Here is a 27190-nt window from a genome sequence, read left to right on the forward strand (position 1 = left end):
TACATCCTATTTCCTTTCAAAACATTTTTTTCTTCATTCCAGAAATATACTGTAACTGCATGTAACAAGCAGGTGATAGCCATGGGCTCAATGGGTCTCTCTTTCTAAATTCAAACATCTGTGAATGGATTCAGAATTATACAAAAACAAAGCCATGCAAGGGCTGATCAGTAAGCTTTTCCTAAGTTTTGTTAGATCTTTCTCTTTCTCTCCATTTTCATGAATTATATAACATGGTTTAAGAAATGTGTGATTTCTCCCAATGAGGCGCTACAGGGAACACCAATTAATGTGGAGGCAAAATGGATCAGTTTCCTTTTGAGGAATGAGGGGAGAGCCTCTGGCTGGTAGCTCCGCCCTTGCGGTATTCACAGGTACTAACAGGTGGATTCCCGAGACTGCCCCTGACACTGAGCATAGCACGAAAGGGGTTCAGAAACTGCAGGGAGGAGGTCATGATCTATCCACACAGACTGAAAATAACTGGTGACAAACGTTAATTCACTCAGAAAAAAAATCACTATTTTTCTCCTTAGAACTGTTTTAGAAATAATTCACTTTTCTACATTTCTGAATTCTTGAATGATATAAAACGAACACTATCCTATAAATGGGTGATGCTTGCACATTTGCTCCGATAGGAAAATGAAGATCCCAGAAAATCCAAATCGCCATCAAGCACTCTATTTTTCTAGCGGTCTCTTAGTATCCCCATCTATAGGAATAAGACAAAATGGGCAGTCCGGGTGGCTCAGTGGTTTAGCGCCGCCTTCAGCCCAGGGTGTGATCCTGGAGGCCTGGGATCAAGTCCCACACCAGGCTCCCCGCATGGAGCCTGCGTCTCCCTCTGTTTCTCCTCCTGCCTGTGTCTCTGCCTTACTCTGTGTGTGTGTGTGTCTCTCATGAATAAATAAACTTTAAAAAAAAAAGGAATAAGACAAATAATTCTGCCTGAAAATCAGTCCCTAAGGCTTTTCCTGTTATATAAGTTTTCCACAAAATACAGACCAGAAGCTGCCTTCATATTCTGAAATCACCTGTGCAATTAGCAGTAAAAAGGACAAAAAATACCTTGCATCTAAAATCCGTCAAGGCAACCTGTAACCAACAACTTTCTTGGGAACTCAGGAAGAGTACTTTACAGCTGGGCAACAGACTAAAATCAAGAGACGCGTAGAAAAGGTTTATGGGAAGGTGGGTTTCAGGGAGTGACAGATGAGGTGTGTATTTCTTCACATTTCTGGAAACGCCCTGTCCTCTGTTCCCCATCCCAAAGCAGTGAAGGCGAGGCTTACCAACTTCACCGAGGAATAAGTTAATAGGAATAAATGATTTGCCTTGGACAAAAGGGCCTGAGGAGCCTACCATTTCTGTGCATTAAGAACAATGTCACTGTTGAGAAGCAGCAATGCTTCAATCCATTCAGTTGTGAAATTATCTCTGGAGTCCTACGGCAAAAGGCTTTTCACATTCCGTGTCTGCCTGTAAACCCGAAATAGAAAATTCATCTCTCCGGCAGGTTCACAGATGTCAGAGAGGAGGCCTCCACTTCCACCTGGGGAAAGGCAAATGCCTTTGGTTCTCCTCAATATCACTGCAGACTAAGTCAGAGGGATGGACTTTGCCGACTTGGAAGAAAGCCCCCAAACTCCTGGGCCTGGTGAATTTACAACTTTGGCAATTGAGTACTTGTAATAGTTCTGGGCCTTACTTCCTCTTTCCTGGTCTCCTCATCAATGAAGTAGGAAAGATTAGGGAAGAACAGGTTTGGCTTGAACTTCATATCCAGCCTCAGGTTTCTCTGAGTCAGGAGAACGGCATGTGCCCGTCTACAGGCGCTCTGATGGCTCCTCAACATGGTGGTCTCTTTCCCGGACTTTGGTGATGAGCACTAGCTTTGATGGACATATCAAACCCTCCTCTGTATCTGACAAGAGGACATAAGTAGAAACCATCCCTTCCTGAGGAACAGAAGCGCTCTGCTCATTGGCCTTTATCATGGATAAAATATTCCCTTCTTCATCCAGTTAGCAGAGACTGTCCACTTCTTCAAACATGAGACCACAAAAGGAAGACCTCAGGAGGAATCCATACCAGGGCAGATAACTTTAGGAAGGTCTGATGGCTTCTACCAACCATGGACCTTCTAAAGTAACAGAGCTGACGAGCTACACCGTCTGGCTTTGTTTCCTGGCTCTGCTATACAGCTGCGTGTCTCTAGGCAGGTAGCTTACCTTTGCTGTACCTAGCTTCCTTACCTGTTAATTGAGGATACTAGGAGTACCCACTTCACTGGGTTATTGTAGAGGACAGAGTGAATCCTCACAGCTCTTAGAATGACAGTAGGGGGTACTGTTACTGTTACTAACAGAAATAGGACAGAGCTTTGCTAGTAGTCCACTTGCTATTCTGTGGTCACAAAAAATAGCTCCTCTTCTGTAGGATGTGGATTCCCTGAGAAGGAGGTGAATGCACAGCAATGACACAGCATGAACTGGATGGCACATACTATGGAGGCTGCCCCTGGAAAGTCAGAATCGCCCTTCCTGATAGTACTCTAGTGATTCAGATGCGCCTCACTGCTGGAGCAGTCACCTGGGGACAGGATCTCCCAGGAGATCCGGCTGTGCTGGCAACACCATACCACTGATTAATGACATCAGTGTCCATCTCCTCAGGATCTTCAGGACCTGACCTATGACCCCTGACTCTTTGACACAGAGACCACAGCTTCTGTTATGACACTGAGGAACTTGAGTTACTCTGCAATGAAACTGGGACTTGAGTTGAGGGCAAGGATAGCAGGAATTTTTTTTTTTTTGTAGCTATAGCAGAATTCTCCATATTGAAAAAAATACATTGTTTTCACTTCCATGGCTTTTCATCTTTATTTTGTCTTGTGGTGTTGTTGTTGTTGTTTTTTGCTGTTTCTTAAAATTAACTGTTTGGGAGTGGCCTTGAAAATGCTTTGCTATGCATATATTCATGGTGCCAAGCTAGCACAGGGGAATGAAAAACCATTTAAAACAAAAAGAAATGGCTATGAGGTTATTAAAGTATAGAAGGAAAATGTCAGGCAGAAAGACAGGATGTTCTTTAATCAAGATCAGTTATGCACAAAGATCAAGAATGTTCCATCCTCGGGCTTGCCCATGTGCTCAGGGGTTGGCAGTGACTTGAGGATCCAGCTCTGTGGCCTCCATCTAGATGTTTGTGTGTGTGTGTGTGTTTGTGGGGTCCTGTTAAACTCTTCCTTGCTGTTCATCTACACTCACTCATTCGATAAGGCTGGTCCTATCCTAGGTGCCAAAGCTACCAGGACTACCTACTCTGTCTTATTCCAGGGTACAAGTTTGTTTTCTGGTGGTGTTTTCTTCAAGGACATTGGAGGGTGAAGGTTAATTTTTAAAGTTAGAGACACATCTTTCCAAAGACATATGTCAAAAACGGCCATGGGAAAGAACTTATATGTATTACTCGTTCTTTAAAAAGAAAAAAGTAGCATTCTTCTTCCTGAACATTTAGTCTAGAAGACTGCAGGCAAAGCCAAGTAAAGTAGATGTGTCCATGCTGATGGGGAGGAGGATACCGTAGTGGCCCTGAGCAGGGTGTCAAGAATCCGAGTGGTGTGAGAAGGGTGGTTACCTGGGAGGCAGGCTTGGCAGAGGGTACCAGAACCCAACAGGGTTAGGACAGTGTGCCCATGAGGGTCAGCCCAATGCAGGGTATGGAAGCTCAGGGGGCTGAGGAGGGTGCCTGTGCAGGAAGACTGCCCAGAGCAGGGGAAGAAGAAAGGTATCTCAGCAAAAGGGCGGGCTGACAGGGTGTCAAAGCCCAGGTGAAGGGAGCAGGGTGAGGAGGGAGGTCTGTGCAGGCAGGCAATCCAGCATGTGGTCGTGGAGCCCCCCTGGGGTAAGGATGTGTCTGTGTGGGAGGGTTGCCCAGCATAGCATACTGGATCCTGAGGAGGATAAGGATGGTACCATGGAACTATCAGAACCTGGGTGAGGTAAAGAAGACTTTGATATGGTGGGTCTGGGTGCAGGGTGTTGGAGCACAGGGCGGGTAGGGAGGGCATCCACATGGGAAAGACGGTGGATGGTGGCATTTATACACAGAGAGAGTGACTGCATAAGCAAATAGTAAGATAATGGAAGCTAGTTTTCTGTCAAATAAGAGTTACAGATTTGAAACAGGAGAAAACTAGAAATGAACTGTTTAGTGCTGGACTAGAGTTGGAAATATGACTGTAAACACACATATGCATGTATCTAGATATCTCCTGGCTCTGTCCACTGAGAGGCCCAGGAACAGTGATGACTAACTCATATGCCTAATCTGGTTTTTAAATACAGGTCTCCACTGGAAGGAGTCAGGGCTCCTTGGAGAAATGGCTGATTCTCGGGCTGGGGCAGGCAAGGTACAAGATAGTTCTGGAATATCTTGTTGTGTTTGAGAGTTTAAAGGCATACTTAAGAGAATGATGGGCACATGTCAAAGAAGACATAGAAGCTATTGTGAAGGGGCAACTACTGGCCAGCCTGGACAAATCTGAGTAATGACAGTTAACAGGCTATGACCAAGGATTAGGATCGAAAACCAGGAATTGTACTGATAATAAATAAACAAATATATTAAAACTCTGATGGGGAAACGGGACATTTACAAATATCTCCTGCAAAATAATTATTCATTACAAGGAGAAACAGAATAACTTGGCAGTAGACACATCTGGCAGACACCAGGTTAGTCAAGGGCTCACAGTGAATTTTGTCAGCAATGGGTCAAATGGAAATCCCACGACCTGACAGGATGTAGTGACAAGAGCATCACGTCTGTGATATTCCTGCCAAAGCCGCACAACCTGAATCTAATCCTGAGGAAACATCCCACAAACACAAATTGAGAGACATACAATAAAATAACCAGCCTATCATCTTTGAGTGTGAACACCAAGAAAGATTGGGAGAGAGTAGAAATTCTCCCAGGCTGAAGGAAACTAAAGGTGTCTGACAGCTAAATACAATGCTTCAAAAGGAGCTGGATTTTTTTTTATATATAAAGGACATTATTTTTTTTTTAATTTTTATTTATTTATGATAGTCACAGAGAGAGAGAGGCAGAGACAGAGGCGGAGGGAGAAGCAAGCTCCATGCACCGGGAGCCCGATATGGGATTCGATCCCGGGTCTCCAGGATCGCGCCCTGGGCCAAAGGCAGGCGCCAAACCGCTGCGCCACCCAGGGATCCCTATAAAGGACATTATTGAGACAACTGGCAAATCCTGAATGGGGGTCTGAGGATGAAAAGGGTGTAACATACCAGTGTTAATTTCCTGAATTTTGTGTTTTCTGCCAGGAAAAGGTCCTTGTTTGCAGGAAACACATATTGTAGTATTGGGGTGATGGCCATCATTGCTGGCAACTTAATCTCAAACTAGTTAGGAGAAAAAAAATTCTTTGTACTCCCAAACCAGTAAAGATATTTTGATATGCACTCCCAATATACTTACCTACTTATTTATATATATACATACACACACACGCACATACACACATATATGTTATAGACATGTTTTGCTATTCTTATGTCACCTATAAGACTTGTAAAAATAGAATGTAAATTAGAATAGGAAATAAATAGAAAAGACAGGATTATTGAAATTAATTTATGAAACTTCAACATAAATGTTGGGAAGTATTGGTATCCTGACCCTGTAGATGATCCTCTCAGTCTTATGCAGCACGTATTTAAAGATCAGCAAGGTCAAAAGCTGGGCTCTGGACCAGGCAGTGTGGAGGCGGCGCGTGTGCCCATTCAGAGCTGGCTCACTCCTGAGTTATCCCCACCCACGGAAGCCCTGCTTTGGACAGATTACAACATCCACACAGGGTAATCCAGATGTTTCTTAGAACCTAAGAGCCTTGAGTGCTGCCTTGATTTGGGGAAGGGTGGATCTTTCCCAACTGAAATGAGATTATTGGGGCAAAAAATCTTTATGGTAGTATAGGTGCCATTATATATTCTGATAAAGGTAAACTCTAAGACATTTTGACTATACACATTAGAGAAAAGTTATTTGAATGATGGTAGGATCAATTTCAGTTAAATTACCAGAAGCCAAGGATGACCCAATATCATACTGGTTCTTTCTCATTATTCAGGTCTCAGCTCAAACACCACTTCTTCAGACAGGTCTGCGCTGACCACTCTCATTAAAAATGACCACCCATCAAGTCACTTCCTGTCCTTCTACTATTTTATTTTCTTCATAGTACTTGTTCTATAGGAACTTCTTACTCTCTTGTCTGCGTGTTAATTTTTCTCTTCCTATGCTATGAGGACTGGCACCTTATCCTTTGTTCAGTAGTCTCCCTAGAACCTGTAACCGTGGCTGGCATGATGCTCAACAAATACTGCATACATGCACCAAGACAGAATGCGGCATCTGTAAACCAGTGATGTCTAAGAACATGACAGCAAAGCACCTTATAATTCAGTGATATTGCCAATAATTAGACACCTAATTACCTAATGAAATGATTCAAAGTCCTTTTTAACTCTTGGTTCTGAGACAACATAATCATAATGGAAACCACAAAAATAACTAAAGGTACCTGGAGATAGCTTTTTCATTTCAAAAGCTCCTAAGATATTTAAAAGTCCCTAAATGTTATAATATACTGTGGCATGTGGTCTGAGGACTCGGTGTGAGTCTATGAACTTTGCTACCAGTTGACGATAAGGCTCAGTAGAGAAGTTGAGAAGTGTCTAGAAACATTTTAGTAAGTTTACATTGCTGTGACATTAGCACATTTTATGAAAGCATCAGTCTGTGATGGTTTGGAGGAAAAACCTGGTCCTCCACTAAGGGGTAAGTTTGAGAAGCATTCATTTATAGTTTATCCAGAAATTCATTAAAAGGTAACAAAAAGGGTATCCCTGGGTGGCTCAGCGGCTTAGCGCCTGCCTTTGGCCGAGGGCGCAATCCTGGAGTCCCGGGATCGAGTCCCGCATCAGGCTTCCTGCATGGAGCCTGCTTCTCCCTCTGCCTGTGTCTCTGCCTCTCACTCACTCTCTCTCTCTATCATAAATAAATAAATCTTAAAAAAAAAAAGTAACAAAAAATGTTAATGACCAGACTGGCAAAAATCTTAAATTCTGAAAACAGAATGTATTGGTGATGCTGTGGCACAATGGGAACTCTTTCACATGGCTTGCAGGAATACAAACAGGTATGGCAACTTTGGAGACCATTTAATCCCAATGCTAGGATTAAAGAAATGCAAATTTACAAGCCAGCAACAACAGTCCTAGCTATATACTCTGAGGAACCCCCCTGGACTCCCACATATATAGGACATAAACATAACATTTAGCATTACTGCTGTAACAGCAACCTATAAAAAATAACCTAAATATCTAACCTAAGAAGGGGTAAATAAATTATGGTAATTTTGTAGAATGGGACACTATATAGCAAGCAAAACAATAGGTATTTCAAGATGGATTTATCTTACAAATATAATATTGATGTGAAATAAAGAATTCACACTATATGCCATTTATATAAAATTTTAAATACTCTAAAATATGATGTATTTCATTAAAGTTTTACAATTTTTAGCATACAGGTCTGTACAGATTTTCTTAGATTTATACTTCAATATGTCATGGTGTTACTGCAAATGGTAATGTTCTTTAAATTTCAGTTTCCAAATGTGTACTGTTAGCATATAGACAGCACAGTTGATTTTATATATTGAACCCATATCCTACAATCTTCCTAAACTCATTAGTTCAGACAGTTTCTATGTTGACTTCTTTCCAAATAGACAATGTCAGTTGCAAATAGAAAAATTTAAAAATACAGTTGATTCTTGAACATGGGTTTGAAGTGTGGGTCCACTTATACATGGATTTTTTTTAAATGCAATACAGTACTATACATGTATTTTCTCTTCCTTGTGATTTTAGTAACATCTTTTCTAGCTTACTTTATTGTAAAAATATGGTATATAATACATATACAAAGTATATGTTAATTGACTATGTTATTGGGAAGGCTTCTGGTCAACAGCAGGCTATTAGTAGTTAAATTTGGGGGGAATCCAAAGTTATACAACTATTTCCAACTCCATGGAGGGTTGGTGCTCTTAACCATAGGGTTAAGGGTGCAAGGGTCAACCATACATCTATCTATCTATCTATCTATCTATCTATACACACACACACACACACACACACACACACACACACACACACTTAAACTAAACCAGAAGAAATACTGGTATTTGATCATTTGACCTACAAATATGGCAATTTCCTATGGTCAGACTTAATAAAAAAGCTGAAATTGCATGGGAAATCATAAACACTGAGTTCAGGATAATAGTTATCTGTGGGAGGAGACACAAGGGGTTCAATTATATCAGTAAAACTGTATTAGCTAAATTGGATAGGCACATGGGTTTTCTTTATATTAGTCTTCATCCTTTTTGCATGGCCTAAAAATAGTCCTTTGTTTAAAAGCTTGGGATAGTGCCTTCACACCACATAAATAAGCAAATCTGGAAGTTATTCACCTGTGTTTTACCTAGACTCCTTGGGTGAGCAGCGGCCAAAGCAAAGGCACACAGGAAGCTTGTTTGGGGTAGTGACTGCATGGGATAGAGTGGAAAACGTGAAACACGGGAAGGACAGAAAGCCAGTTCCCCTTCTGTCCAGATTCTGTTATCAAGCTGGTCACCTCTCTGCCCAGCCAGGGGGTAATCTGGTTGGGAGCCCTGAGAAGGCAGTGAGAAGACCCTCAGAGCTGGCTTCAGTGCCAGAAGAAGGGGGGCTTATTCACTAGCTTTAGTCTCCCACTGGTCAAGGGTTGTTGCCCTGTGGGATGTTAACTCCCTCACATTTCCCTTTCTGCATTGGCATCCATATGGCTGAGTAACTTCACTCAGGCAGCAGAGAAATGCTGGGATGAAATGCAAGTTATTTATGGTGTTAGAAGCCAGCTGTTGTGGAGTGATACCTATGCATAGCTGGGTGTTCTAGCAACAACTGGAGTGAAGTGCGCCAAGATGATATGAAGTGGGGCAAAAAGAGGTGTCCAATATATACATATATGCATGTATATATAAAAGCATATTACAAAAAATGTTAAACTCAAAAATTTTTAAACGTTTTTTAACATTTTTATTGTGGTAAAACATACAAAACACAGAATTTGCTATTTTGACCATTTTTAAGTGTACAATTCAGTGGTATTATGTATATTCACACAGTTGTGAAACACCACTATCCATTCTCAGAACTTTTTCATCATCCCAAACTGAACCTATGTACCCATTAAACTATAACTCCCAATTCCCCACTCGCTCTGGCCCTGCCAGCCACCATTCTTCTTTCTGTCTCTATGAGCCAGACTACCCTATCTCATTTAAGTGGAATCATACAAAACTTGTCCTCTTGTGTCTCTTATTTCACTTAGTATGTCTTTCAGGGGTCACACACATTATAGCATGTATCAGAGTTTCATGCACTTTCAAAGCTGTTCATTGTATGTATATACTGTAGTTTGTTTATTCACTTATGCATCGATGGACGTCTGGGTTGTTTCTACCTTTTGGCTATTGTGAGGGATGCTGCTATGAACACTGGTGCACAAATACCTGTTCAAGTCCCTAGTTTCAATTCTTTGTGTATATAACCAGATGCAGAATTGCTGGGTTGTATGGTAATTCTATGTTTGCTTTTTTAAGGAACTGCTACACTGTTTTTCACAGTAGCTGTACCATTTTAATTCTCACTAACAATGTTCAGAGGTTCCAATTTCTCCTCATCCTTGTCTATCCTTGCTCTCTTTTTTGTGACAGTTGTCATCCTAATGGGTGTAAGGTGGTATCTCACTGTGATTTTGAATTTCCCTAATGATTAGAGATAGTGAGCATCTTTTCATGTACTTATTGGCCATTTGTATATCTTCTTTAGGGAAATGTCAGTTCAAGTCCTTTGCCCTTTTTCAACTGAGTTGTTTGTTTCTTGTTGTGGAGTTTTAGAATTTCTTCATATATTCTGGATATTAATCCTTTATCAGATAATATGACTCGAAAATATTTCCTGCCATTCTACAGGTTACTGTTTCAGTGATGGTGTCCTTTGATGTACACATTTTAAATTCTGATAAAAATCCAACTTATTTTTCTATTGTTGCCTGTGCTTTGGGTGTCATATCCAAGAAATTACAGCCAAATCCAATGTCGAGAAGTTTTCCCTCTGTTTTCTTCTAAGGGTTTTATGGTTTTAACTCTGATATGTAGGTCTTTGATCCATTTTGAATCAAATTTTGTATAAGGTAAGGGTCCAACTTCATTCTCTTGCTTGTGGATATCTAGTCTTCCCAGCACCTTTTGTTGAAAAGAGTGTCCTGTCCACATTGAATGGTGGTGGCACCCTTGTTGAAAATCATTTGACCAGGGTTCATTCTGAGCTCTGTATTCTATTGCACTGGTCAATATGTTTGTCTTTATGCCAGTGGCTTTTAAAAAATTTTTATTGAGATATAATTGATATATAAGTACCACACTATTTTGATTACTCTAGTTCTGTATTAAGGGAACATATCTTAACATAATAAAGGCCATATATGACAAGCCTACAGCTAACATCACACTCAATGATGAAAAGCTGAAAGACTTTCCTCAAAGATCAGGAACAAGACAAAAATGCCCACACTAGGGGGATCCCTGGGTGGCTCAGCAGTTTAGCACCTGCCTTCAGCCCAGGGCATGATCTTGGAGTCCTGGGATTGAGTCCCGCATCAGGCTCCCTGTATGAAACCTGCTTCTCCCTCTGTGTCTCTGCCTGTCTCTCTCTCTCTCTGTCTCTCATGAATAAATAAATAAAGTCTTTAAAAAAAAATGCCCACACTCACTATTTTTATTCAACATAGTATTGGAAGTCCTAGCCAGAGCATTTAGGCTAGAAAAAGAAATAAAAGCCATCCAAAATTGGAAAAGAAGTAAAACTGTCACTATTTGCAGATGACATGATATACATAGAAAACCCTGAAGACAGAAAGAAAAAACCTATTAAAACTAACACACACATTCAGTAAAGTTGCAGGATACAATATACAAAATTATCAATATCAAAATTTTGTCAATATACAAAATTATGTTGCATTCCTTATATTTATAACAAACTGCCAGAAAGAGAAATTAAGAAAACAAGCCCATTTACACTTGCAATGAAAAGCATAAAATATCTGGGAATAAATTTAACCAAACAGGTAAAAGTCTTCTATATTGAAAACTACAAGACATTAATGAAAAAAATTGAAGAATTTGTAAAAAAAAAAAAAAAAAAAAAAAAAAAGGAAAGATAGTCAATGTTCATGGACTGGAAGAATCATTACTGTTAAAATGTCCATACTACCCAAAGCAATCTATAAATTCAATGTAATCACTATTAGAAGTCCAATGGCAAACAGAACAAAGAATCCTAAAATTTTTTTTAAAGATTTTATTTATTTATTCATGAGACACACACACACACACACACAGAGGCAGAGACACAGGCAGAGGGAGAAGTAGGCTCCATGCAGGGAGCCTGACGTGGGACTCGATCCTAGGTCTCCAAGATCACGCCCTGGATTGGTGGCACTAAACCGCTGAGCCACCCAGGCGGCCCAAGAATCCTAAAATTTGTATAGAAATACAAAAATTCCTGAATAACCAGAGCAATGTTGAGAAAGAACAAAGCTGGAGGATCACACTCCCTGATTACAAACCACATTACAAAGGTACAGTAATTAAAACACAATGGTATTGGAATCAAAGACACAGATCAATGAAACGGAACAGAGAGCAGGGAAATAAACAAACACATATTGGTTAATTAATTTCCATCCTAAGAGCCAAGAATATACAATGGGAAAAGGACACTCTCTTCAATAGATAGTGCTGGGAAAACTGGACAGCTGCACACAAAGAATGAAACTCAACCATTATCTTACACCATACACAAAAATTAACTCAAAATGGATTAAAGACTTGCATGTAAGACCTGAAACTATAAAAAATCCTAGAAGAAAAAAAATAGATGATAAGCTCTTTGTTACAGGTCTTGGCAATGATTTTTTAAATCTGACACCAAAACCAAAAGGAATAAAAGCAAAAATGTGTGACCACATCAAATTAAAACCCTTCTGAACAGCAGAGGAAACAAACAAAATGAAAAGACAACCTACTGAATAGGAGAAAATAGCTGCAAATCATATACCTGGTAAGGAGCTAATATCCAAAATATATAAAGAACTCAAACTCAATAGAAAAACCCATAGAAATAATCTGATTTGAAAAATGAGCAGGAGATTCGAATAGACATTTTTCCAGAGAAGACATACAAATGGCCAATAGGTAAATAAAAAGATGCTCAACATCATTAATCATCAGGGAAAGGCAGATAAAACAAGATATCACCCTCACACCTATTAGAGTGGCTATTGTCAAAAAAAAAGGAGATAAGCATTGCCGAGGATGCAGAGAAAAGGGAACCTTTGTGCTCTACTGATGAGAATCTAAGTTGGTACAGTCACTCTTCAAAACAGTATGGAGGCTCCTCCAAAAAATCAAAAACAGAACCACCATATGATCCAGTAATTCCACTTCTGGGTATTTATCCCAAGAAAACAAGAACACTCACTTGAAAAGATATCTGCACCCCACCCTGGTTTACTGTGGTATTATTTACAAGATCAAAGACATGGAAACAGTCTAAGTGTCCATTGATGGATCAATGGATAAAGAAAATGTGTGTGTTGTGTGTGTGCATGTCATACATATACATACACACACACAATGGAATGTTATTCAGCCATTAAAAAAAAAATGAAATCTTGCCATTTAGGACAACATGGATGGATCTCAAGAGCATTATGTTAAGCATTATGTTAAGCATTATGTTAAGCATTATGTTATGTCTGACTTATTTAGTCAGACAGGAAAAGGCAATTACCATATGATCTCTTTTATACAGGGGATTTAAAATACAAAACAAAGGAACTCACAGAGAACAGGTTGGTGGTTGCCGGAGGCAGGGGGGGGACTGGGATGGCAAAATGGGTGAAGGTGGCCAAAAGGTACAAACTTGAAGTCATAAAATAAATATTCTGCAGTTTCAGATATTACCATTAAGGCTTTTATATAAAATTTACCATGATTAAGAATTGTATATAACATGAAGTCCACTGAATTGCTACTGGAATTTCTGCTGATGTGACTTCCAATTTAATTTAGGTTAGATATAATCTCAAATGGTCTTAAAAATTAAAACCAGTAAGAACTCACCACTTTGGCAAGTTATAAAAAAAAACTTCCGAGGCTACACTTAAAAGAAAAAAAGAAGTTGGAACAGATAAGATTGTGAGGTTTTTTTGAAAGAATCCTTATGAATATAATTTTCAGATAAACTGGTAATACACGTGGTTTTTCATGGATCACAAACAACAAGGTTAATGTAATTATTATACGAAAATGTAGAGCTCTTAAAAATCTTGAGAAAACTAGGAAGGACAATTTCAAAATGTCTGCATCATGGCTGACCTTGAGAAAGAAAACAATGCTTGTAGGGATGCCTGGGTGGCTCAGTGGTTGAGCGTGCCTTTGGCTCAGGGTGTGATCCCGGAGTTCCTGGATCAAGTCCCACATCGGGCTTCCTGCATGGAGCCTGCTTCTCCCTCTACCTGTCTTTGCCTCTGTCTCTGTGTCTCTCATGAATAAATAAATAAAAAATCTTAAAAAAACAAAACAAAACAAAATGCTTGTAAATGAAAACAAACCTGTAAGGTACAAAACTGGCGGCTGTCATCTCTCTCCCTTACTCTACTTCCAGGGCTTCAGCATCTCCAGGCAGGTTTACTGCAGGAATGTCCTAACTGGCTGGCTCCCCACTTCTGACTCTCCTTCCACCTCCACCACTCTGCTCTTCAAATGTTGTCTGCTAACCTTCCTAATGTGCACTCTGATTGTCACTCCTTTGCCCCAAAAACTATTTCCCAGGGAAGGGCAAGCTCTTTGAACTTTGCAGGATTGCTCCACACTCACCTTCCCAGTTTGATCTGACTTTACTTTGGCTCTCACCTAGGCACCAAGCCACAAGAACCAGAGTGGGCCCACACTCTCCTGAGTCAGCTCATTGGCTCATTCTGTTCCCTCTGGCCAGAATTCTTTCCTTTCCCTGCTAAACTCCTACCTAGCTCACATGGCTCTTCTCCAATGCCATCTCCCTGTAAGATCTTTTACTCCAGTGAGCTGTCATCCGGTCCTCTGACACCTCAATGTACTTTCCAGTGCCTAGTATTCCATCTTAGAGCAAGTTACTTATTATCTCCACGGAAGGACTGGAAACTGTCTGAGCCAGAAGCTATTTCAAGTCCTACTCTGTCCCTGGAAGCAAGTGGCATAGTGCATTACACACGGGAGGCACTCAAGTATGTAGCTGAGTCAAACTATATCAAGTTCTCTCCAAGAAAGTCACTAGAAGGTAAAGAGTTTGGGTGCACAGACAGAAAACTAAGGGCTGGTAATAGTATGTCGAGAAAAAGTCTCAGCTTGTGTGAAATCTCTACCAATGACAAGAATATTTTACTTTGGTACAATTAAGAGCCATAGGCTTTTGTGAGGTCATGATGGAAAAAAAAAAAAAAAAAAGCCACACACAAAACCTCTCTTTCCAGGTAAATAATGAATGAACTAAAGGAGAGAAGCCTTTAAAAAATAAACACGATTTTTCCCCAAACTGTAGAAAGTAATACAACAAAAGTTAACAATTCTTTTACAATGAGATTATAAATAGTTCTAATTATGTAATTAGCCTCAAAAAAAAAAAAAAGCCTACAATACTCTAGCTTATGTGAATTTACTAAGTCATAGGAAGCTAGGATTAAAAAACACTAGCTTTTCTTTAATCACAGGCTCCAAAAATGAATGAATGAATCAGGACTTAATAGGGCCTGAATGAATACATGAATCAGGACTTAATAAGACCTGGTTCAGAGTTCACTATAAACCAGTTCTTCTCAAAATATTTGTGGGAAAGAACTGATTTTGAAACACTTCCTATGTGTTGCAGATCAGTACACTCATAAAATACAATTAAAATGCTGCAGTAATGTCTACAGGGTGATGCATGCTTTTTGTACTTGTCATGGGCCAGTAGCGAACTTTGCAAATAGGCAGCAATAATCTATTTCCCCACATCCACATACACTGAACCCGCTACCAAAGGCAGGGGAAGGTAGGATACATGCCTACCTTCTGCTCTTGCACCTCAAACACTGCTTCATGGACACTGCAAGCAAAAAGTGAGGTAGGCAGATCACTGAAATCCATCATCTCTTCCAAATCATCTTCATTTTCACCAAAAACCATCTCTTCTTCCTCTTCTTGGTCACTGCTACAGAGATCTGACTGGCTATCATTCCAAGATTTCATAGTGTCCCTCAGCATTATCCCCTAAAAGCAGGTCTTTTCCGTTTTTAAAGTTCTAAGGTGTCTACCAGGCATCTGGTGTTAAAAAAAGAAAACAGCATAAAGATAAGACTTTGAAGGCCAAATACTGTTTCAGTCAATTCTCAAGACAGCAATTCATCATTGGAAGCAATTTTATTCAGGAAAGTAAACCACAGGGTTTAAATCAATTCATTATAATCCTCATAAATAAATTCTATATATTCTAATTTGGTTTGCTTAGCATATTTTATGCAATATATTTCACTAGCAATAATGTATTACCAGAAAAAAAAGGGCAAAAAGTTTTCTAGTGAAATTGGAAAAAAAGGGGGGGCAATACAAAATGAGACATATGAATATGTACACTCGTTTACAAGCAGTAGGAAGGAAAATGTGAACCAGAACTGCCTTCACATATTTGTTTTGGGTTTTAGGTCTACAACACTGAAACTGGCAGCAGAACAAAACCCACACTGATTCATTCACCATCTGCACCATGAAATATGGTCTGCAATAAGATGACTTTACCTTTCTCAACCAGTTTGTTCTTTTTGAGTATACTTCCAAAGAATTAAGTTTCACAGAACCAAAAGTTCTACATAAAGTAGGTCTTTGTTAATATTAGAAATATTTAGGATACCTTAGTGGCTCAGTTGGGTAAGCGTCTGACTCTTGATTTCAGCTCAGGTCATGATCCCAGGGTGGTGAGATCGAGCCCCATGTCAGGCCCTGTGCTGGGTGTGGAGCCTGCTTAAGATTCTCTCTCTCTCTCTCTGCCCACCCACCCCACCCAAATACATAAATTAAACAAAAAAAGGAAATATTTATAAAAGGCAAAATCTGACATAGACAAAGAGATGTCCTTTTTCTGAGCATTTAAAAATTAATAATGTTAACCCCAACACATGGAGCTGACAGTGTTGTCTGTTAAATAATAATGGAACAAGAGATGCCCGGGTGGTTCAGCGGTTGAGCATCTGCCATTGGGTCAGGGCATGATCCAGGGGTCCCGGGATCGAGTCCCATATCGGGCTCCCTGTATGGAGTCTGCTTCTCCCTCTGTCTGTCTCTGCCTCTCTCTGTGTGTCTCTCATGAATAAATAAATAAAATCTTTAACAAAAAATGTAACATAGTCTGTTTTACACTAACATTTTATGGGCATGCCTGTCTCCTCTGATGAACTGCACCCACACCCTCCAAACACAATGCCTTGAACATATTTCAAGATGCTGAAATGAAATTTAAGAAATACCAATCCGGCACAGAAAAATTAGGCAATCATGATTCTTAGAAAGCTTCATCTGTGATTTTCCACTTTATTTCAAAGAACACAATGCTTCAAAGATACTGCTTATATAGCATACGTCACAGATGTTAATGAGAGGCTAAAAACATCCTTTTTTTATTATTATTATTATTGGTATTCGACTACATCAATCAGGAAAGACTAATCCCAAAAAGTAAAATCCTTACTCATTTTGATAAACATTTTCTGAATGCCCATTGCATGCCAGGTATATTAGGGACATTAAATGAGTAAGAAACAGTTCTTATCAAGGAGCCCCCACCAAAGCAAGAATTTCTTCTCCACAGCACTAACCACTCCTAAATGATCTTGTTCCGTGAAGTAGCTCCTATACTTTCAATTTCTCCTCCATCTGTTCCTTTCCCCCACCCCCATCCACCCAATCTTAAAAAAAGAACACCTTTCTTCTACCTCTCTGCCTGTATCTCCTTCACCTTTCCTATCAATTCTCCAGAAAAAGTCACCTGTTCTGCTGTGTTCTGTTCCTCAACTGCAGTCACCAGGAAATTTAGTGCCACTGGACTCCTATCACTACTGTTCTCCTGAAACTGCTCTCACAGGTCCAGCTCTGCAGCACCAGACACTGCTGCCCACCCATTCATTCTGCAACCTCGGTGTGCCTCTGCCTTCCATGTTTCTGGGTCTCCGATCTTCCTGCCTCTCCTTCCTCACCATCTGTCTGTGTCGCTGGCTCCTCTTCCTCCACCTACACTCTACAACTTTGTCTCTTTGAGGTTTCATCCCCTTCCTTCCTCTTCATCTCCCTCTTCTTGGGTTGTTTCATTGACACTTGTGCATTTAACCACTTAACCACCAGTGCTTCTCAGCTGTGTTTCCTGCTTACCCTGTGGTTCATACACACAAAATGAGGCTACGGATACAGCCTCTCATTTTCCACAATGAACTGTAAGCTGGGAAAGACGTCACCAGAGCAGGAGCAGAATTTTGGGCAATGAAGGTGAGGGGAAGAGTTTGGAGAAAGTACATGACCCCAAGAGATTCTGATCTGCCTCTAGGTCTTCCTGCCTACACACACTGAAAGTCACTAATCTGTATGATTTGTATGTCCAGACTTAACAACTCTCTCTCCTGAGTTCCAGATTTCTATTTTCAGCTTTCTATTACACATACCTACCTGGGTGGCCCACAGGTACCACCATTATTATAAACTTTATACCTCAAATTAGATTATTGTGCTGGAAGTCTCCAATCTAGAAAGGGACCTGGTTGGGGGTGGGTGGGTGGTGGTGGTATCTCACTGGAGCTTTCATTGTAATCTCTTCAAGACCAAGTTGCCACATTTGAGTTCATAGCTCTCAGAGCACTTTGTTCCTTTCTCTGTTATACACTTCTCTGATGACAAATCATGCCCAGCTACCAGACCATGAGTGCCTTTGAATCCTCAGTCCCTGGCACAGTTTCTGGCTCACAGTATATGCTTAATAGGGACTACTGAATGAAAGCAGATAGCACTGTGTTTACCCCACTGATATGCAGTGCAGACAAAGGAAAATTTAATTCCATGTGAGGTTAGAGACCATTTCCCCATGGATGTTATGGAGAGACTTAAGGATGAACAGAATTTCAGCAAAAAAATGATGCAGTGCATTCCAGGCAAAGCCAACAGTTCATGGACAAAAGCAGGACAGATCAGTGTGCACAAAGATCTGATGTGGTCAGAGGGTACCGTATTGGGTGGGGCACAAGACAAAGTTAGAAAGGTGGGCATGGGGCCAAGCTGCCTTGAAAGCCGAGATACAGAATCTTGATATAAAAACCAGTCAATATCAGCATGCCGCTGAAGGTTTTTAGGCAGGGAAATGATATAACCAACTCAATTTAACTTTCAGTATCACTAAAAGTGGACTATCCTTTTACCTCTCAGAGGCATTAATATTTTTAATCTTGTCTCACTCCCAACACATTAAAAAGAGGTGAGAAAAATACTGTGCCTGGTATTTTGGAGGCTGGAAAGTTGGGGAGCTCTGAATGGCTAGATTTTAAAATATGAGAAAATCAAGCTATTTTTGGTAAGATTTTTTGTTTCAAGATCCTTCCTCCAACCCCTAAAAAGGAAGAAAAAGAAAATCAGAGCGCAGGAAACAATGCTTCACTTGCCTAAAAGAAAAAAATTCTTAGAATGTTACACCTTCATTTCCTGTTTTCTACCTTTACTTTGGGGTAAGTTTCTTCTGACATAATTTCAAACAGAAAAGTAAGAGTGGCACAAGGAATTCCTGTACACTCTTTACCCAGTGTTACCAATTAATTACATTTTTGCCCATTTTTAAGTCATTCTATTTCTACACATATACTTTTCCCCTGAACCATTGCAAGTAAGGTAAATGTGCTGTCTTTACCCAAATATTTCAGCGTGTATGAACAAGATCATTTTCTTACATAATCTACAGAACAATTATTAAAACCAGGAAACTTAACACTGATATAATTTTGTTACCTAAATCAGCATCTATATTTAAATTTTGTCAGTAACCCCAATAATGTCCTTATGGTTGTTTTCAGATTTTTTAGATTATTAAATAATTTGCCTTTGTCCCAAGAGATTTCAATAATCTTAATAGTACTGCTACATTTTCTTCACTTATATATCACTGTGTATTTGATACACTTTAAAAGAATGGATTTTAGGGTGCCTGGGTGGCTCATTCGTTAAGTGTCTGGGATTTGGCTGGGGGCATGATCTCAGGATCATGAGATCGACTCCCGAACTGACTGACATTGTGCCTGGCGTGGAGCCTGCTTAACATTCTTTCCCTCCCTCTCTCTCTGCCCCATCTGCTCTTTCTCTGCCTCTCTAAAAAAGTAATAATAAAAATAATAATTAAAAAAATAAAACAATGGTTTGATGAAATATCACAGCAACCACAAAGACTGTTTGAACAATCTTTAAGTATATCCCAGGAAGATTCAGGCTCCCTAATCAATTTCCTACATTTAAACTCTGACTCCCCTAGTACTCTATATTACGCAAATTATTTTGTTTCCCTTCCCCTCTCAATTATAAAATAGAATTACAAAATAATAACCCTTACCCAATAAGGATGTCAGAAAGATTAAATGCTAAGTGCTCAGAACAATGCTTTGCATATAGTCCTCAACAATTATTTTTACATAGGCACAATCTACGTTAATGCATTGTTGGGTTGAAGGGATGCCAGTAATATCAGGACCATCAATGGAACAGATATTAAGACAGTAAAATGAGAAAAGTACCTAATCAAAATAAGCTAATTCCAAGCAACCAAAAGGCTACAAAAATAAAATGAACACTTTGTATAATTTCAAGAAAACTGTTCAGTGGCAGATGGACCAATGAAACCAGCTCAGAGCAACCACTGGCAGTAGTTAATATGGCTCCAGGAAGAACACATTCAAAGATTTAAAAACAGACAGCTAGCTGAAAAAATGCCACAGCGTCTTTTTTTGTGGGCTCTGTGGAATTTTATGTTGTAATTCAATGCACACAGTAATAGAGTAATATCTTTCAAAAGATGGTTCTCTTGCTGAAGGCAAGCCAGGACATTTTTTTTTTTTTTTTGGATATAGCTTAAGTCAACATCACCAACCATTTCATAATTTTCTGGCATCATAAATGCAGTTAGATTTGAACAGAAAGAGATGACCAAAATCAACCAATGGAAATGACAATCTTAGTACATCTGTAAAGAAAATATCTTACAAGGTGACTCTGCTGGTCCTTAACAAGTAGCTGAGTTTTTTCAAGACAAAGAAAAAAGTCACAAAACTACATTGTTTCTATGCTGTTAGTATCAGAATTGTTGCCAACTCTGCCCCAGTCCAACTATTAGGAGACCAAGCTGCTCTGAGGTTTACTAACCCATGGAAATACCAGTTTAACAGAAAGGGGTGACCCAGTATCTTCCAGCTTCTGTAAGCTAAGGTCTGTGCTAATCAGGGTTTAGCATCATCTCAGGGCAACTGTAGCTGTGGCTGGCTTCTGGCAAATTGTTTCTTCATGGAAACATCAAATGAGTGGCAAACTCCAAGCAGCCTGACCATCTGCTCTACCAGCCTTGTGACAAGAGTAATCCGTCAAGGCAAAACGTCAGGCACATATGTGTATTTGACTTTGCATTGTAAGTTTTTGATCAGGAAAAGGTAAATTCCTCCTCCTCCAGGATCTTAAAAAAAAAAAAGATTTTTCAAAATAGTATGCTTCTCAACTTGGTGAACTTTTAAAATACCTTTATTATTTTTTGATGTATTCAAAATGCTACTGAACAATACTGGAAACAAACAAGTACTCCCTTTCCAGTGCTACATGTAGTGCCCTGCTAAGTAACCCTGAAGTCATTCATTTGGCTTTTTATTTGTTCTCTCACATATAAAATAAAGACATACTCACAAATGTCGTTGAACTACTAAATTCCTTTTAAAAACTTTAAAATTAGAATTTAAATTTCTTTTTTCAAAGAAACCCTCAGAATCATCAATGTGGGGGCTCTGAATGGCTATCAGGTAAGTCTCAACTTCTAGTTCCTCCTCATTTACCACTAACAGGTAGACTTTTACAGCTTTTTAGTAGTTGTGGCCAAAAAGAAAAGAAAAAAAAAAAAAGCAAAACTAAAGCAAGTGAAAATTAGATTTTTGTATTTTTTATGTTTCAGTGACCTATGCCCTCTTTTCACAGATAATGTAGAATTGTACTATAATAATTATTGAGCTTCAGTGCTCCACCAGGAATAGTAGTATTTCTTGGTGTGTGAGAGAGAACAGAAACAACAACAAAAATCAACTGTGGGAACAAATGAAAACAACAGGTTTTAAACACCTATTGAAGTAGCGATAACAAAGACTGATACTATTTGTTTTTGCTGTATATAATGCATTTTCCCTCACTATAACTTCTACATTCTATGGGGAAAGTGGAGATCCACCAACTGACCTTCTTCACCTTCTGTGGATTTTTTTTTTTGGGGGGGGGGGGTCTAATTACCAAATGGTATTGCACTTTAGGGCTTGCTTCCCTTATACCCAGCCTAATGGATTTCCAAACCACACTATTTTTCATGACGTTTTGCTTAAGTCTTTCAACCGACAAATCCTCTGGCACCATACAAAATGTGTTTTCATCTGTAACCTCCGATAGCCACATGTTTAAAAGCTTCACAAATGTTACAATTCAATGATGGGAAAAATCTTGTTTTCCCTAAAAGCACTAAAATCTCTTCCCACGCTAGGACAAAAAAAAAAAAAAAAAAAAAAGGTTTGCTGAGGCAATAAAATAGAAAGCTGATGGCGTGGCTAAAGCCGCACAGTCCTCAAGCCTTTCACTGTCCCCTCCCTCAGAAGTCCTTAACACCAACCTAAAATCCCCGCCAAAAAAGTACACATTTGTGTGATGCCCAAAAACCTATACCGAGTCCCCATGTTGTATTGTTAAAATTAACTGAACTGAACCGGAGCTAATGAAACAGCCTGAGATTATTTCGAATCCTCTGCAATCACGGCTACAACGATTAAGTCCGTTGCTTCCCTTACCAGCGCATCAGAGTCTTCCACGAAATGCAGAGAATTCCATGAAAGTGCAAACAGACGTGGTGTGCTCGGTAATTTTCAATAGAGGGGCGGAGAGGGCTTCTGGCTTTGGGCACCACGCTAATATACCCCTAGTGTGCAACAGAAACGCGGGTCTGACCTGCTGCCGGCCCCGGACTCCTAATCCCTGAAGGAGAGGATCCGATTTTGCGCGGGAGGCTGCAGCGAAGCCGCCGCGGACAGCAGAGCGCGCCGACGGCGGACGAGCCTCGAAGTTAGCGAGTCGAGCGGGGCCGGCCTGGCCGCCCGGGGTCGGGGCGGGGCGGGGCTCGGACTCGGGGCCGCCGGGTCGCACCGACGGGGCGGGCTGGGCCTGTGGGCGCCTCCGAGAGTCCAACTGTTGCTGGCGGGCGGGAGCGAACAATTTCCTGGTTCTGGTTCCCAAGGCACCGCCCCGGAGCTGCCCGAGGGGACGCGGCGCGCCCCCGGGGCTGGACCCCGACGCGCAGCATCTCCAGGGTCTCGGGCACCCGCGGGCCGGTCTCCCTCCCTCCCTCCCTGACCTTCCTCGCCCCCGCCCCCGGGCTGGCTGCACACCCCGCGGGGACAAGCCGCGCGCCGGCCCCACCCTGCCAGGCGGACTCACCTGCGCGCTCGGCCGCCGCAGGAGGGAGGGAAGGCGGCAGGGGCGAGGCCCGGCCGGCCCGACCCGCGACGCGGGAGCCGGGGGCCGCGGGGGCCTGGGGACACAGCACAGTCCGCGCCGCTCGGGCCGCCCGCAGCCTCCCCGCCACGCCCTCGACGCTCGCGGGAGCCGCAGCCTCGCCGTGAGGGCGCCAGCGGCGTCAGGGCCCCGCGCGGTCGGCGTCGCGCGCGCGTGCGCGTGCCCGCCTCTCCCCCTCCCCCGGCGGAGCGCGCGCGCGCGGCGCAGGCGCAGGCGCCCCGAGGTCGGCGGCCGGCGGGGGCGCGCCCGGGCAGGAAGCGGCCCCGCCCCTCGCGCGCGCGGGCTTGGGGGCGGGGCGGGGTCCGGCGGCGCGCGCACGCGCACGCGCACTCGGCGGTGCCCCGGGGGGTTTGCGGCTGGGTTTGCCGGGTCCCGCGCGGTGGGGGCGCCGGGGGCGCCGGGGCTGCTGCGCTGCGGCGGCGCCTTGGGTTCCCGACGGCAGCACCTCTGGCGCCCTTTTCGGCTCCCACGGGAAGAGTCTGTCTCCTTCCTGCCCTAGCTCCGCGTGTGGGCCACGAGGGGAGTCAGTGGGAGTATTAGGGACGTGGACTGAGCGCCAGTTACGATGCACGGCGCGCCGCGTGCCTGCGAGCTTGCCTCGGTTCACCTCGCGGGGCCCCAGCACCGGATCCTATTAGCCGGCTCCACAGACGTGCTTGGCTGCCTGAGGAGAGGCGGCCCGAAGGGAGCTGAGCTGTAGGTAGCCTGGGGGTGCAGCTGCGCATCCCGGTGTCCTCCCCCCCCCCCCCCCCCCCGTACATATGAACATTATGTGCAATGCTAATAATATGTACGTTTTTAGTGTTTTGTTTTTCATTTGCAAAATCCTTCTCACGCACAGTCTTGCTTGATGCTCTCAGAAGCCCTGGGGAGGCAGTGGGACATAATTATGCTTATTTTACAAACGGAGCAAGCACCTAGGCTGTTCAATGAGTTGTCCTGAGTTACAATGGTAGGCCGAGGGCTTTCTTTGGCAGATAGCATTATTATATTTTCTTTTATGCGTTAAAAAAAGGATTTTATACATTTATTCATCAGAGACACAGAGAGGCAGAGACATAAGCAGAGGGAGAAGTGGGCTCCCCCCACCGTGAGCCCTACGCAGGGCTTGATCCTAGCCCCCCCCCCCATCATGACCTGAGTCAAAGGCAGACACTCAACCACTGAGCCACTCGGGTGCCCCTATATCCTATATATACATTTTTTTCTTTTTTTTTTACAAGGCATCTAAGCCAAGCTTGGAAGTGACCCTGTGTCTCTTCCCTTAGTTCATGGAGAGGGAAACAGAGGCAGAGACCAGGAAAGGAATTTGTCTTAAGGGTGTGCAACTGGAAAAAAATCAGTTCTGAGCACCCACCCCTAGTCCCCTCAGGGGCAAGGCAAAGCAAATTGAAGGTCAAAAATCAAGGAGGCAGTGTTGTCAGGCACACAACACCCTGGGCATGGGGGAGGAAGAAGGATCAGAGTGTCTGGAATACATCTACTGATTGTTAGATTTACCCTGAGGAAGCAGGGTTGGGTTATGATCCCAATCACACCAAAACTGAGCCTGCACCAGTAGGGAGATCACCCCTCCTGCTCCCAGCTCATTGCTTCTGTTGTTTCTGCTGCTTCCAACCCTGCTGCCTGCCCCTGCCCGCCCCCTGCCTTTGAGCTAATCAAGTTCTTCCCTTTTATTCATTTAATGAAATTTTATTGAGAGCCACTTTTTCATCAGAGTCACCTTAAGAACTGCAATAATTTTTCCTCTCTCGATGCCTCACCCCAGAAACTTGGTCAAAAAATTGAGTTTTTAGGCCAGTGCTGCATTCTGTACTGCTAAGTAAGGATCCATGATGCCTGTTAACACCGAAATGGTTCTGAGAGGCCCTAATGTAAAAAGACCATGTAGCTCTGCGTAACCGTGAGTTCTCCTTGAGGTATTAGGCTGGGCCCTGGGCTGCTAGGGGTAGCGTCCACACAAATCTCCCCCTTCAGGAGGTCACTGGTAGGGGAGACAGATAAGCACTAATAGAACTTTTGCAAAGTGCTGACAAAACAGAGCAAGAAGTGAGCAATTCTCCCGGGAAGATGGAGGGAAAGATTTGCAGATAAGACAGCATTTGAGTAGGAGTTTTCTAGGTGGAGAACATGGGAAAGGGCATTTCATAGTAACAACAGTGTATTTAGAGACATAGAAGTATACCTTTGTGTTGACCTTTGGGGGTCAGTATTAAGTATTCAAGAAGGCTTTTTGTTTTGTTTTGTTGCACATAGTACACCCAGCTGGGCTAATCAACAAAGGGAATTCATTGCTTCAGGTAACAAAAGGTATGGGCTCCAGGCCAACGGGACCTGGGGGCTTATAACTATGACATCAGGACTTAGGTCCCTCCCTGCCTTTTTTAAAGATTTCCTTTTTAAGTAATCTCTACAGTCAATGTGAGGCTGGAACTCACAACCCCAAGATCAAGAGTCTCACACTCCACTGACTGAGCCAACCGGGCACCCCAGGATTCAGTCTTTATTCATCACTTCCTATTTTCCTTTGTGTTGATTTTTCATTCTCAGGCTGCCTTTCTCCATGAGATGGTGGGATGGCTGCTTACAACTTCAAATCACATCCTCACCAAGAGAAAGAGTTTCTTTTCCTTGCAGCTGTCAACAAAAGTCCTGGGACTGCCTCTTGTTCAGACTTGGGCTGCTGGGGCATTGGTAAATCACTCTCTTGAGAAGGGGCCTGGGATATTCCGACTGCCCACGCCTGGGGCACATGCTCACCTCTGGAGCTGTGGTGGGGTGGGCTGGGCAACCCTCAAGTCTCACAGGCTAAGATTTGAGGAGAGGTGGCTTCCAGTGTGAGGGCATTTGCTGTGGGTCCCTTTAGTTGATTGACTCTCCTTGTATCTCAGGAAGCTGACCCACATAGATTGCTTCAGTGGGTCCCTTCTCTCTGGCTTCCAGTTGAATTTTTCCAATGGAAGACATTAGTAGGGGTCATCGGAGGGGTTAGAGGAAGACGAAGTAAGGGTGTGATTCCATAGGGCCCTTCCCTCCCAGGTTCCTGAGGGTTGGCTGCTTACATCTACTGAGGCTTCTGTCCAGTGTCCTACAGATCTCTCCTCTAGTTACGCCAAGATTCTCCTTCTCTTGGCCTAGAGGTGGTCATGGCCTCCCTCTGCTGGCAGCCTCAGGGTGCCATACCTCCTCCATTCCTTCTTGTTTCCCTCAACCCTGCCCACACACTTGTGAATAACCTTTACCAAATGCGCCTCAGATTAACCTTTTCCTGGAGCCCTGATGGTTACATTCACCAAAGGTAATTCAAATTTCTATTACCAAAAGAAAGGGAAATCAGTACAGACACCGGCAAGACGATAGCCATACTGGTTTGGTAGAGCTATGGCAGTAATGCAGACCACGGATGATAGTGTCTTCAAACAGTCATAGGGAAGCATGTGATGAAAAATAGTGTGATCTTAACTGTATTCTAAAGGCAAAGTTAACAAAATTTGCTGATGAATTGTATGTACATATGAACATTAGAGAGGAGTTGAGGATGGAAGCAGTTGGAAGACCTAGGTCTGGGGCCTGTGGTGAGCTCAGACCAGGTGCGGTGACTGGAGAGGGAGGTGTGATGGGTAGTCGAAGTCATGGTCTCAGATGAGATGACCCAGAGAGACCGAGGGGAATAGAGCAAAGAAAGAGCAAAGGGCAGAATCCAGAACAACGTCAGGTCTTTACATGGTGGGCAGAAGAAGGGTTGCCTCCTCGTAAACATCAGTTAGGCTGTGAGCAACTTGAGAACAAGAATGGAACCTTCCACATCTTTCCTCTTTACCATTGTGTCCAGCAAGATGCTGGGCACACCTGTATAATAAATGGTTCTTATGAATGAACTTTACACAGTTTCACATTTCTAACTCTCCCTCTTTCTCCTGAGGTTTGAGTTATGGGCAGAGAAAAAAAGAGAAAGAGAAACTGATCCCTTGTGGCTCGATCCATTGAAAGCTGTGCCAAGGTTGATAAACATTTTGCTGTCCTGGAAAACTTCAGGAGAACCTATCAGAGGATGCTATAGATCCTCAGAAGCTTATCTCCTGACTTCTGGGAGAATTTCCAGACAGGCAATCTTCATTGCAGATTTTGTGG

General features: G+C 42.4%; 1 protein-coding gene across 4 annotated transcripts in view; it reads right to left on the minus strand.

Annotated features, from left to right (window-relative positions):
* RCAN3 (RCAN family member 3) overlaps positions 1 to 23179 on the minus strand; it is a 29975-nt gene extending 6796 nt beyond the window's left edge. The window contains exons 1-3 of one of the 4 annotated variants that reach the window (XM_072750790.1): positions 22982 to 23115; positions 22339 to 22466; positions 15311 to 15562 (exon numbers count right to left, since the gene is read on the minus strand). In XM_072750790.1, the coding sequence (XP_072606891.1) occupies positions 15311 to 15505 (195 nt within the window). In that variant the 5' untranslated portion in view covers positions 15506 to 15562; positions 22339 to 22466; positions 22982 to 23115. Of the gene's footprint in view, positions 1 to 15310; positions 15563 to 22338; positions 22467 to 22981 lie in introns of those variants that run through there. The other 3 variants (XM_072750789.1, XM_072750791.1, XM_072750792.1) reach the window with 3 other exon arrangements.
* Positions 23180 to 27190: the final 4011 nt, after the last annotated feature.

Source organism: Vulpes vulpes, chromosome 2 (genome assembly GCF_048418805.1).
Source record: "Vulpes vulpes isolate BD-2025 chromosome 2, VulVul3, whole genome shotgun sequence".
NCBI lineage: Eukaryota > Metazoa > Chordata > Mammalia > Carnivora > Canidae > Vulpes > Vulpes vulpes.